At 41.9% G+C, this 13843-nt stretch overlaps 1 protein-coding gene across 3 annotated transcripts in view; it reads right to left on the reverse strand.

Moving 5' to 3' along the window:
* LOC134508377 (transducin-like enhancer protein 4) overlaps positions 1-13843 on the reverse strand; it is a 99934-nt gene that overhangs the window by 59626 nt on the left and 26465 nt on the right. For all 3 annotated transcript variants that reach the window (XM_063319919.1, XM_063319917.1, XM_063319920.1), the window contains one exon: positions 7631-7693. In XM_063319919.1, the coding sequence (XP_063175989.1) occupies positions 7631-7693 (63 nt within the window). The remainder of the gene's footprint in view (positions 1-7630; positions 7694-13843) is intronic.

A 13843-nucleotide genomic window follows, 5' to 3' on the forward strand; every position in this document is an offset into this window, starting at 1 on the left:
ATTTGGAAACACTCCTGGAAGGAAGAAAATGGTTTTAAGGTTTGTTTGTTTTTAAGCAAAGAAGAATTAAATAAAGGAAATGCCAGGAGAGCAAATAACATACTGCTGCAAACAGAATCACAGCAGTCCCATTTAGAGTTCTGTAAAGCTACAGTGCTAACGTAAACCAAATCGGTCACTTATAAGCAGACAATGTAAAGGACAAAAAGCAGGTGAAACACGAGCAAATGCATTCTTGGCACTCAGAAAAAAAAATTTAAAAAATGCAGTGGTGTATCACCATCACAGATAACCAGTAAAAAGGAAGTTACGATACTCAAACCTCAAGTTCCTGACAATGTGTTATCATCTCCAGGTCATCCCATGTTCAGGACAGGTACAGCTTTCATTGATTATGTAGCTGAAAGCCCAATGACATGTGGCTCTGTACTGCAATGGGGCGATCATAAAAAATTACACCACCATTTTCTGGTGGAGGTCAGCCACACCACATATGGGTCATAGCATTTTTGATCAAATCATCCAAAAAGAACCCCAAAAAATGGGTTTTAAAAATCTTTACAATTATTAAAAATAACATCATTTACTAAGAAGTTTACAGTTGTCTTTGATTTCCTACCATTTCCTAGGCAATGCCTTTTGCACTGACGTAAAGAAAGCGACCGAGCTCTTGATTTGTATATATGAGCGTTCAATTCCAATACCCATTTACTTAAATCCTGTTCCAAGGGCTACGGGCAGGAGAAGAAAAAAAAACTTCTGAGGGACCTACAGAAAGCTGTCCTGAAAACATCAAAGTTATTGTAGAATTTATGCCAATATTCATCCAGCTTTTGTAAAAATAAGTCAACTCCACAAGAATTCGAATGTTTTCCATTCATTTACAGCAAACATACAAAGAATGGCTCTGAGGAGTATTTGAGAAAAACATTATTTTTCTCCCAGCTGAGGGGAAGAGAAGGTGGAGGGGTAGAGTGCCAAAATCTCACTTTAAGATTTCTGCTGGAAAGCAACGTAAGACAGAAATTCCCTAAGCATCCACACAAGGCATTTTTCATTGATTCTAATAGGTTTGGGATCATGCCTTCACAGAGAGGAGAAAACCCATGGGCCTTGTAAAGCTGAACCTAAATTAGGTACGGTAGAGACAATTAAAACTCGCCCATTGCTAGCTGCTTTAACATTGATTTAATCTTCAGTGGCGTAGTATGCAAAAGACCCAAAATAGACAGTCTGTAATTAGCCTCTCCATCACTTCATTTCCACTTCACCACAGCAACCAAACTCAGCTCCCCAAAAACCCCACGGGGGACCCCGGGGCTACCTCCAGTCGCAGGCACAAGCCCCACACTCCAGTGGATGCAGAGTCTCCCCGTGGTGCGGCAGAGCCCACCAGCTGCTCCCCAGCGTTTCTGAACCTGGGGCGAGCTGGGGGCTCCACGTTACTGACCCCAGCTCCAGTAACACGGTGGAGGACTCCACGTTACCGACCCTGTCTCTGGTAACGGGGTGGAGGACTCTACGTTACCGACCCCGTCTCTGGTAATGGGGTGGAGGACTCTACACACAGAGAAAGAGCCCAAGCGGGCACCAGGAATGGCATCTGGCCGGCCCAGCTGTCACCGGTACCCAAGGATGGATGGCTCCAACGCTTAGCACCTGCCTGAACGCCTTCCCCGGACAGCACGCCGGTAACAAGCAGCATTATGTTAAAACCGAGCAGTACACATTAGCCTGCCCATCAAGTGATCACACAGCGATTTACAGCCAAGCAAAAACAGCAACAACACGGTGAAAAAAAAAAAAAAAAAAAAAAAAGGTTACTTTTTTCCCAACCAAATATAGACACAGGGTTGCAGCTTTCACACACATTTAATGCTAGCCTTCCTCTGTGCACACAAGCAAATGACAGACCCATTTTCTTCAGTTATGGGAAAACAGTATTTTGCATTGCATTTAACAGGCCAGAGCAATGAACTCAATACCCTGCCCTGCCTGTCACGCAGACTAGTATCGTTTCTCCTTTTTAACTTCTTCCCTGTCTCTTCTCTTCACCCCTTTTTGCTTTCCGTAATGAGCAGTGTGTCTGCACTTGCCTTGTGTTGGAAAATCACCTCCTTTCAGCCTCACGGTGGGTAGCAGCAACAGAGACCACAAGAAGGCTGAAGACTTTTTCACCATCGCGTTGTCTCACCGCATTGACTTGCCACCTGGCCCTGGCTCCTGCACAGGCATTGCAGCATGGTGGAAAATACCTGGGCTTTTTATACCATGTCAGAGCTCCCCGCAGCTCCTAATGGCCTGGGGAGCTGTGCTGACAGCAACCGAGTGGCCGAAATTCCCCCGGCGCTCACGCACAGATGCTGGTGTTAAAAAACCGCCTAATTCCAGCCTGTCTCCAGCCCTGCCAACAACATCCAGAGCAAAACTCAATGAACAATTCACTTTGCAGAAGCAAGCGGGCTCTGCTAGGTTTTATTCATGATATTTTGTTGTTGTATGATCTGTTTAGAGGGAGTACAGACGTGGTCTTCCTTAAGAGCTGCAGCGCTGCCATTCTGAAAAGCTGGATCTAGAGACAGCACAATGAGACGAGGCCGTGCCAAAAACACTAGTGGGAACCGGAGAGCAAACACACATTTTACCATGGAGAACAGCACACACTTAGGAAACCAAAAGGGACCAGCAGGTGCGCTGCACCCAGGCACTGTAACTCAGACATGATATAATAACCATTTTGTAAAAACATAGGAACATTATTAACAATACAATATATGCATAAATTGCTAATAAAATGCCTTCCTTGGTAGAAGGATTAACACATATCTGACAGCTTCCTCGTACTTACTGTTTCAGCTCTAGTCTGGGGCAAGACGGGGGAAAATAATTTTGTCTTCTCAGCCTATTACATCTCTATCACTAACAACTACTTCCCTTTGAACAGCAGGTAAGGACTCCTGCTCTGCTTCTATATAATGGATCTCATGGTCTTCATCCAAATTTAGTGGACTTTAGAAGCACCTCTAGGGAATGCATGTACATAGAAGAGCAAGCACATTATGGCCCATGTCTATCTTGTAAAAGGAAAACCATCAACTAATATTAAAGTGTTTGAAAGGAAAGGACTGCATGCAGCGTTTCCTTTTTGTATGTTTGTCTGTGCGTATGCATGCCAGTGCTTGGCATCTTATTGTACTTCTAAGTATATTTGACCACTTTATCTTGCACACGGAACTGAAGATCCCTAATACAGAGCAACCCTTGTAGCTTGTTGTTAGCTAGTTCACTGGCAGTTGGAACAGAAAGTGCACCTTCTGAAAAAAGTTTATTACAGCCTCCTTCAGCCTACGTAATGCTTCCATGGAAGCTGACAGGGGACAATACCGTGAAAATCTGTCTGGCTTCTCAAGCAGCTTTTGCAGGTTGTGCTGAGCTCCAGGTTGTCAGAACTACATCGTTAGCTGTAAATCAGCCAGCTTGCGTGTGTCTCATGAATATAAAGGCAGACAATATTTACTCAAAAGAAGGTAGCCATGGTATATGAGTACCTCCAGCCACACTGAACAAATACCACTATCCAGCACGTGAGGCCATTCAGCACTTGATAGCCCACAGGGCCCCACAATGATAGCCACAGCTTGCAGCCAGCCACACACACCACTTTGACCAGAGAGGAACCAGCCCCAACTCGAAAGCCGCAGGGTTGTGTAAGTGTCACACTGCACTGCAGCTGGTAAACTCAGTGGAGAAGCAGCGGAAATTAGCAGGGGCATGATCTACGGCTTTAGACCCAAAATGAATTGCACCTTACTGGCTACATCATTCAATGATATGAACATCAAACCATCTATACCAGCTGCAGCAGATCAAAACTACATCAACTGAATCGTAACAACCTCCCAAGTATTCACCTACACCCTTGCAGGCGCCCCCTTCACCTTATGCAATAGGAACTACTTGAGCACACTGGTATCTCACAACATCACAGGGAGGTGGGAAATGACTGTTGCAACACAGGAAGCCTGCAACCACAGCAGAAATTGAACACACATAGCCCCTGAGGTCCATCTCATGCCTCAGTCACAAAGTCACTCCTATCAACATGGGAAGCTTGTATCTCTTGGTGCTGTTTTTCAGTCTGCCTAAGTCAGAGTCAATGTAAAAACAAGGTATCGCTTGGCTGCATATTTAGGCATGCTAGGAACTTTATTTTCAATATATGCTTAGATGACATACAGAACAGTAAAACTGACTGAAGCCTAGAGAACTTCCTGAATACTTTACTGCATTGCCCCCTGAAACAAAACATGCAGCAGTAGACAGTATGGTGATGTATTATAATTGCATCCTTTTCATGAGATCTCTAGCGATTTTGGCCACAATTTCTTACTTCTAAGTGAGTTATCACAAGCCATTGATTCCTTACAAAGTTAACAAGCAATAAGACAAGTTAACCTGGTGCTATTATGAGGCAATAATGTTGCCATCAGTGCATGTAACCACTGTATTTTGTTCATTTTTCCCTCAGGCACAATACAAAGGAGGCTGATCACATTTTTCAGCCACTATTCCACAATTAGACTGTATGCAAAATGCATAAACAGCAAAAGCATGCTGCAATTCAATTCTCTATTAATCTAGATGATGAAATAAAGAGGCTTCCATTAAGACACTCACTTTTTAAAGACACAAATTAGACAGAAACCAAGACTAGCAGAATACTCAAATCAGTTCTCTTTTGCCTCATTAGCATACGCCAATATAAACTGATTTAAATAAGTGTTTCCACTAACAGAGGTCAAAGAATTACCAAGATTTTCCTAACCCCAATATGAAAACTATCAGTGACACTGTCAAGACACGTGAAAAGTTTTTTTGTGCTTCCCCTTTCAGTCCCTCTCTGCTATCTAATCCCCTTCCCTTCTTGGTAGGTGAACTAAAAAGCATACTTCCCTCCATACGAGATGAACATGTACACTGGCTTTTTGGAAGTGCTCCCTTTTGTCTTTGTCAATGCACGTAAAAACGCTGAAGTTGTGAACTTCTTTTGACCTCTCCATCTCCTCTATAGCCCAAAGAGCTTTGACATGGTGCACCACGCACAGAGGAGGAGCTGTAAGACTTGGTAAATGAGACATACAAACAGGTGAAGGAAACTTTATGGGCCACATATTTAAAAAGCAGAGGCACAGAAGCTGTACAAGAGCTGTTTTGAGATCTAAAACTGCTTAACTCAAAGCTCTGATCTAAAGCCTAACGAAGTAAACAGCAGTCATTAAGCACGCTGATGCTGGCGCACTTAAGTACTTACACTGGGTAGTACTGTACCCATGACAGAAGTGGGACACCACCATTCTCTAAATTTACAATCTGGATCATGTCAGTTGTCTCCCCCACGTACTTCTTACAATGGGCGTATTAATGACAAGCTACTGCAACGGCCAAATCCAGAGTTACTTTAAAATTGCTCTCCATGCCTAGCTTGATGGCCAGGAGATTGCTGAACAATGATTACTTAAACTACGATCCCTCGGCTCACAGTTCCCAAGTTACGGCATATGAGCACATGGGAGATTCTTCCCAATGGAAGAAAAGAAGGAAGAACAATGCGCAGCCTTCACAGGGGTCCTCCCTCTAAGGCAGGGACTTACATTGTACCAGTATCAATCACCTTTCAGAAGAGTGACTCCAGGGCAATTCAGCTCTGGGGACAGGAGAGCACGATGCATATGGAGCAGAGAAAAAGGACAGAGCCCACGCTCAACTGAGTGGGATGCTACTAACATCAAAGTTCAAAAACCTACTGCCATTTTTTTCTCTTTTTTTGCCTTTTTTTTTTTTTCTTAATTCCACATGAGCATGTAGAGGAGGCGGAGGCTAGGGTTTCCAAAATCAAAGGCCAAAGTCTATCAGTCACTGTGAATCAAACAGATCTTTCTTCAAATGTATTCTAAGCCCATGTAATCCCTTCGCTTGTCTAACTGGCAAGAAACACCTACTCCAAGAAAGCACATGGGGTGGGTTTGTGGAAGCAGAGCAGTGTGACTTACTTGTACAGGGTAAGAAAATTTTGTTTAGCATTTCAGCTGAAAATAGCTGTACCAGTACCAGCAGTAGTATACTGGTGCAAAGTTTCTAAACATGGTATCACATACTCTAAAGATGTCTCTGTTGTGGAAATGCTGATCCCGTGTCTTTGCCAAGATCATAGCTTTGCCTGCCAAGTACTCACCCCGCCTTTGTCACAAAATTGTGTCATTTTAGTGCTCACTTTAACATGAGTATGAATCAGCTTTACACCTCATTTTTATATGCTGTGCTATTCCTGCCTAGCAAATAAAACCCTAGCAAATAAAACCCCATAACCAGATGTACAGAGATTCTGCAGCAGTCAAAGTACAAAATCAACAGCTACTCATTTTAGATCCATGCAGGACTTGAATTCTGGTCCCCCAGCGATGTAACTAGATCATTACACATCATTTAGTTTCCACAAATCCATCTTTATAAGCAGAGAGTACAGCAGTGCTCACGAACATTGTCAGGTTCTAGTTTTGATAGTGTTATTCTCATTTCAAACACACACAGACGCACACACGCGGCGCATTCGCTGGATGCTAATACCCAGCACGCAGCCTCTCGTTTGCAGCAGGATGGGCAGATCTCTCGGAAAGTGCTTTGCAGAACAACTGAAAAGGTGGGCGAAAGACTCGCAGCATGTTCTCAGGCACGATCTTTTATGGATGCAATGCACAGAAACCCACCTTCCAGCTTTGACTTCTCAGCTACAGATTCTACTGAAATGAAACCATGCATTACATAGATGCATGCCAGCCTGCGCCAGCAGAACCCAGCCTCCAGACCCTCTCTTCCAGCGTGGTGGGCAGGGGAAGCCGCCACGCACCCGAGGTCTCCTTTCATGAACCACGCTTTCATTTTACTTCACACATGCCTGTGGCTCCAAGGCTCCCTCGCTAGCTCCCACCAACTCCCCCAAATCCCAGTGCCCCTCAAAGTATCTACGCTGCACTCAAGATAATACCAGCAAATCGTAATTTGGAGAAAATTAGTGCTTAGAGAAATTAGCTCACAGCGAGTTTCAATCTTCTGTCTGTATTCCCCAAATACACAGAAAACATAAAAGGATTTAAGGTAATAAGTAATCTGGGATGTAGAGAGAAAAAAGGCAGAAAAAAAGCTGCATTTGTATGCCTACTGTGTTGAACATCGCTAGTCGGTATACCAAAATAGAAGTTTCTGCCGAACTTTAATGCTTGCTGCCAAGAATGTAGCATAAATCATGCCTTTCTAGCATTTTTGCAAGCTAACCTCTGATTTCAGACAACAAACTCATAATTGTAAGAAAAACTGCATTGTACATGCAACTAAATTTAAACAACTAAAATTTTGCTCAGCACATTGCAACACCTTCTATTTCATAAATATATTTAAATGGTATCATAATGGACTTGGAGAAGGTAATGACGTTACAGTGATAACAGCACAGTGGAAAGTCATCTACAAGCACCAAGAGATTCATAAAGAAACAGCCTCAACACCAAGCCCCACTTTTCTAACAGATGCGATGTGGCAACTGTTCAGATCGGCACCACTACAAATGACCACCTACCTCTTGGGACAGGAAGGGAATGACTTGTGCACATATAGCGTTCAGCCTCTTGACAATTTCTGCCTGCAAGTGACAAGAAGAAAGAAGTTGGATTATGTAAATTCTCAGATGCGATGGTCACCCATGAACACAGAAGATACATTTGTTTGTTTTTTTTTTCATCTCTAGTCATCTTTTAACCAGGACAGATTGTAAAAATAACAAAAGTATGTGGACACCAATTCCTAGGAAGTTAATAATTTCTGGCTAAAAAGTTTTCCTTAAGAAACACAGTTTAGAACAGACACAAAGAAAAATTAATTCTGATAATGCAATCAAGGGCGTTTAAAAAAAATTATTCCGGAGATGTAACAAAAAACATAAACAAAAAATACTGTGTATGGAACTAAGCTCTTGCCTAAGAGGCAAAAAGAAGGACCATTTCAAATTACAGCAATGCCACTGTAAGCGAAGGGAACAAATAAACCAATGACTTCTATACTAACACTGCATATCATGAGAAAATTAGCAACACAGTATACAACTTCACTGATGATCATTCCAGCACATATTTTAGAAAGGGATAGTGCAGTCTTGTATCATATTTATGCAGCTATCAAGCCCAAGGTTAATAGTAGATACTTTCAGTTGCAATTGTGATCAGAAATGAATAATATACAATGTTTTATTTCCATCCCGGAGATCAGTTCTTATTCTGTGTATTTAATCTGCAAATCTCAATAGAGACAGAGGAGATCTGGAGAGACAACACAAGAAATACAGCACCAGAAGCAGACTATTTAAATACACATAGACATTCTTACAATAAATTGTAACTTTCTTATAATAATTTGTAACCAGGGTCAGTTCCTCATTACATGGTAGGACAGAATGCTCTTCCTCTTGCAAAGTCACTAACCGTACGACAAAGACATACAAACTTGTGCAATTTAGGCTTCCTTCTTTTAACAGCAACCCTTCGAGCCTTTTTGCTATGCTGCCTCCTAAATTGCAAATGCTTGGAAAAGAACCTAGAGGACAGAAAGGCTCAGAACAATCAGTAAAAAAGCCAGAACCACTTATAAAATAAACCTGGGCTCAAGGAATGTTACAGTTACACAGCTGCGTAATCAGAAGACGTGGCACGCTAGAGGTAAGGGTACACGTGAAACTAACTCTGCCCCCTTGTGCATACTGTGATACACTTGACTTAACACACGCTACTTTGCAATAAAGTTTCTTCATTTCTCTGAAATCCACCTAAACTCCACTAGGCTATTTATACAGCATTTTCTGTGTTACATCGTCCCAGTATATTCTCACTGGTCTTCACTCTTTATGCAAGTCCTCATCTCGTTAAAGTTATCCATTTTGAAACATTTTTTACGTTCATCTACTACACCTTTTCTGTTTATTTGGCAGGATAGGTTCTTTAAAGGACACTTGAGAATGTGTTCTGTTTGCCACAAAGCTAAATTACCTGCTAATTTCAAAGGTCTACATGTGCTTATAATATCAGATATCGCACAATGTAAAACTTAAATACCCCTTTAAATAGACGGTGTTCGCTATACTAGTTGACACAGAGATTTATGATCTGCTTGTTACACAGAGCAGTACAAGATGCAACAAGATGTGTGCATTTAAGCTTCAGCCAGAGAGGCTGCACGGTCCAGTACAGCATTACATGAGAAACAATATTTGATTAAGGAATTGTAGACCGTAATACAATGCACAGCTCCAAAGTACCTGTGCTGTAGTGGTTCAAAAGCACCATTAGTTTAGTCATTTCCAAATTTTTAGTCCCAGACATGTTGCCTTTTTTTTTTTTTTAAAAAGGAATCTCCTGAGTGCTGTACAACCAAAGAGAAAACTACACATCCTGCTCTTCGAGGCTTTTCCATATGAAAAGAAAACTCCAAAGTGCTACCATCCTGACTTCAGCCGAAGCCCCTCTGACCTGACATTTAGCAAAAAGACAGCATGCGATGCCTTCCTCTGCTGCAAAACTCCTCCTACCCATCTTTAAAATGCCTGCTGCAACTTTACCCACCTCCCCCGCAGCTCCTGTGGGGAGCCTTTGCCTGGGCTATGCTCAGCAGAAGACCACTCTCCTACCACAGCTATGTTCACTGGATGCCTCTACTGCACCGCTTAGGAACTGAGAATAAAACCGGCTTGAAGCGCCATGCAAGCGCTCAGCCTATAATTCTAACAGGCTTGTAGATTCATAGATTTTAAGGCCAGAAGGGACTGTTACAATTGTCTTATCTGACCTCCTGAGTAACACAGGCTGTAAAACTTTACCGACTTCGCCATCAAACCCATAAATTCCAGTTCAGCTAGAATATAGCTCAGTCAACAAAAATAATTTTGTTCGACTCACTTTGGGACATTTCTTCTCAATTAAGGTACTCAACCCCAGCTATTTCAACTATGATGTTTTTCCTTTTGATCACTTCCCTCCCTACCCCGCAACAGAAGAAGTATGTCTCTCTTCTACTGCTTTCCTGGCCAAAAAGTGGTTGAAACATATTTGCTCAGTATTTATACAAAAATTCACCCCCGGCAGATGCTGAGCCTGGGAAACGTTAAGCTAAAAAGCATCTTCCAAAAAACTGTGAGTAACTGAAAACAGATGATGGAGTATGAACGGTTACACAACTGTAATAAACCTCATGATATCAATCCCACTGGAGTGCAGAACAGCAAGTCTTTTCATGCTGTACACAGGAAAGTGAGCTGATGGAGACAGCACCCAGCTCAGCCTACAGAGGAGAAAAAAGATCTCGCTTACAGCTTCAAGACATGCCAAGATGTTCCCCAGCAGCATTTCTCCGCGAGGCAAGAGGCCCGCTAGGCCAGTCACAACAAAGCTGAGATGCCCTTGCTACGCCAAAGCAGATGTTCCTTATTAAAAGTCTTCACTTCCCCTAACAATGAGTGTCCACAGTTGCGTGGGAGTGTGTACAGTTATGCTTTATCACCCCCAACACTTGGGCAGCAGAGAAACAGCCCCACTGAGCAGCAGTGGACCGTAGAGCCACAGCGTGACCAAGACATGGACTTTTGGAGACCACAGGCAGCAGGAAGGCATGAAGGAAAACACTATGTACGCGCACAAATGATAGGAAGGACATTACACGTTCTGTACCAAAAAAATCTTACACCAGACACTTTCACATAGTAAACACAAAGTACCCTCTGCCTTGACACTGCAACTGTTTCTGCAATTAACTGTACGGGATAATATACCACAGCAACAAGCTTGATTGTTTACTACAAAAGATACAAGGGAAAGAGTTAGCTGCCTGCAGCTAGTTGGAGTGGGTTTCTTGCGACGCCACCCTAAAACTTGAAGGTGTAGGTACTGATGACGCAGGGTAGCACCTCAGTAAACCTATTCCTACTGCCATTGGAGGGGGCCTGGAAACAGTCGTCTTTGCATAAGGTACAAAGTCAGACACAAAATAAGCCACGAGTCTACTTCCCATTTATACACTCATACTGATTTTTAAAACCCTACATTTGAAAACCAGTTTAGGATCTTCTCTTTTCGTCAGGCCAATGGGTTTTTCACGACCAACCTAATTGTCAAGAGAAGGAAAAAGAATGATTTCATAAAATCAGGCAGCCAGTTCCTCGCACGGAAAGCCAAAGTTGCCTCGGAAACACGGCTGCTTCCGCGGTCATCTAATTTTGCCTCTTTTGTCCCATGGGACCAGGCTTTAGAGAGGCATCATTTATTTACAGGCCTTTCCACCGGACTTCAGTTATAGGCCAGTAATACTGTGGACACACACACTTCTAATGGCCTATGTTTTGAAACCAAGTCTAATCTGATGGCGCAGCGCCCAAACTCCTTTTCCAGCATAGCCATTAAAGGATGTAGGTTATTGCTGTTGTCACCATTGATATTTGTCATTGTAATGTAATTAGGGCCCTAAAATGATGCATTACAGCCCTTGGCACAGCTTCTATTAAAATCTTTTCTTCTGCTCACTGAACTGCGACCTGCTTTCTGATGAATAACAGACAGACAGCTTTAGGGTGAGGAGCAGATTCATCAAAGAAGTATTTTTCAGCTCTGGAAATAAAATAAATAAATAAATAAATAACAGAGGGCAACCTAAGAAGAAAAGCACAAGGCAGGGGTGGGGGGGGAGGAAGGAAAAAAGCACCCAGCGCATTTGAATTTCATCTGACCACTTGAAATTCTGATTGCATCTGATGAATCTTTCTTAGGACAATATATTCCCAGCCTGTGAATCACATGGTTAATCAGGGCTCTAATCTGCTATCCATCAGCCTATGCCAGCACTGTAACTTCCAATCAAATTTATAGGTTATGTGGGTCACGCATCCCTGAACAACTACATTCACGGATATCCCATTTAAACCAGCACAGATTCTGAAATGCTGTTGTTAGGGTTACTGAATGTTATAATACTATTCAAAGCGTTATGAAAGCTCCTGATAAACAGCTGCTAAATTATTGCCTGTGGATACAGCGTGATGCTTTGAAATAGCATTAATGGTCCAATAAAAGGGCGATTGTTCATGCCAAAATATAAAAAGGATAGCTTTTCCTGCCATAGTTTGTCAAATATGTTAACAAACACCGACACTTCTATTACTTCTTTCCCTAAACACAAAAGATGTTTGGTTTTGCATAAAAACACACCAGCATGGAACCAGAAAAGATGATGGAGAGGCAGGCAGGGAAGGCTTGGGCTGGAATCATCTTTTTATTTATCTCATGCAAGATTGTATTGTTTGCATCCTTTGGGATACACCTACAAAAGACACTCTTTTAACAGTTTTGTGCTTCTTTCGTAGCCACTTGCATGGCATCTTTTTTACAAAGATTAAATATTTATTAACTACAATGTTAATAACTTTTTCGTTTTGTTACGCCTATAAAGAGACAATAATAAAAGCACCATGCCAGAATCTTATCCAAGTAAAGGAATGAAGACCCATATCAGTTAACAGTCCCTCAGCATTAGTGCAGGGATACAACACAAGAGCAACAGCTTAAGTTGCCAGTTCAGCCAACAAAACCTTTTTGACCAAAGCCAATGGTTAAATGGTACTTAATTGCCTAAATATGCCTGAAAGCCTGACCTGAGTTCCTAAGTGCCTACAAAGCATTCTGAAACACGTTCAGAAGGTAAGCCTGTGCGCAAGGCTACACCTGAGGTCCCGCAAGGGAACCCAGCCCCTGAAGGGTGCTCAGGAATCCTGGTCCTTGGAGTACGGCCCATGGCCTGGCAGCTACCAGCCATACGCAGAGGGGAGCATCTGACAGACCGTTAGACTCCTAACTCCCCTCGAGGATGGCAACTTAGGGGTTTAATTCAATTTACCCTTGCCACACACAGCTAAAACAGCACATAAGCACACAGTAAAATATGGGAACGTGTTTAAGTGCCTTGATAAGTATTTCAGCATATGTCCAAGCACAGATGGGGACTAAAAGAGAAGCAAGAGTCATATAAACTCCAGATATTAAAATACTCAGAAATGCTCTAATACATAGGAAGTTCAGAATCAATTTGTTGCTTAAAAATCTCTATTTGCATTCTTTTTCGGCAGAGGGAAAAAAGAGAATTGGGATTTTATTTATAGTATATAAACTTCAGGAAAATATTTCCACTATATTTCATGAAGTTCCATAGTTATTACAATTATAAAAAATTGCTGGTAAAGAATTACCACTGGAGGCTGTAGGTCTGTCAGTGGAATGGAAACAAAACTACTATATATGTATTGTTGAAATAAAACAGAATAATAAAACACTATTGGGAAACCCATTTCAGCAGCCAGTAGGAAAAAGAATATACGCAATTACACTTTCAGAAAAATAATCTGAAACAACTGTTATTTCAGGTTTAATTTGTTCTACACAATGCAGCCTTTGCCAAAAAGATCAATCTAGTTTATTAAGTGCTTACCAAGAACACATGCACACACCCATAATATCTAAACAAGCATTTCACAAATTAGTGAAAACAAAAAACATTATTACACTGTATGAGACACAGCACAATTCTGAATAAAGCAAGCAAAAAAGCTAATCTTAGTATTTCACAGAAAATTAACTCTTCTTTCATAAAGAAGAATGCGTTTTGTTTTAATCACAGACTGTTGTCTGGAAGTGCTTACTCCAGTTCTACAGAACTGGAGGAAATACTGCAAGCCCTGAATATAAAACTTCTCTTCAGCCCTAAA

This window comes from Chroicocephalus ridibundus, chromosome Z (genome assembly GCF_963924245.1).
Source record: "Chroicocephalus ridibundus chromosome Z, bChrRid1.1, whole genome shotgun sequence".
Lineage (NCBI taxonomy): Eukaryota > Metazoa > Chordata > Aves > Charadriiformes > Laridae > Chroicocephalus > Chroicocephalus ridibundus.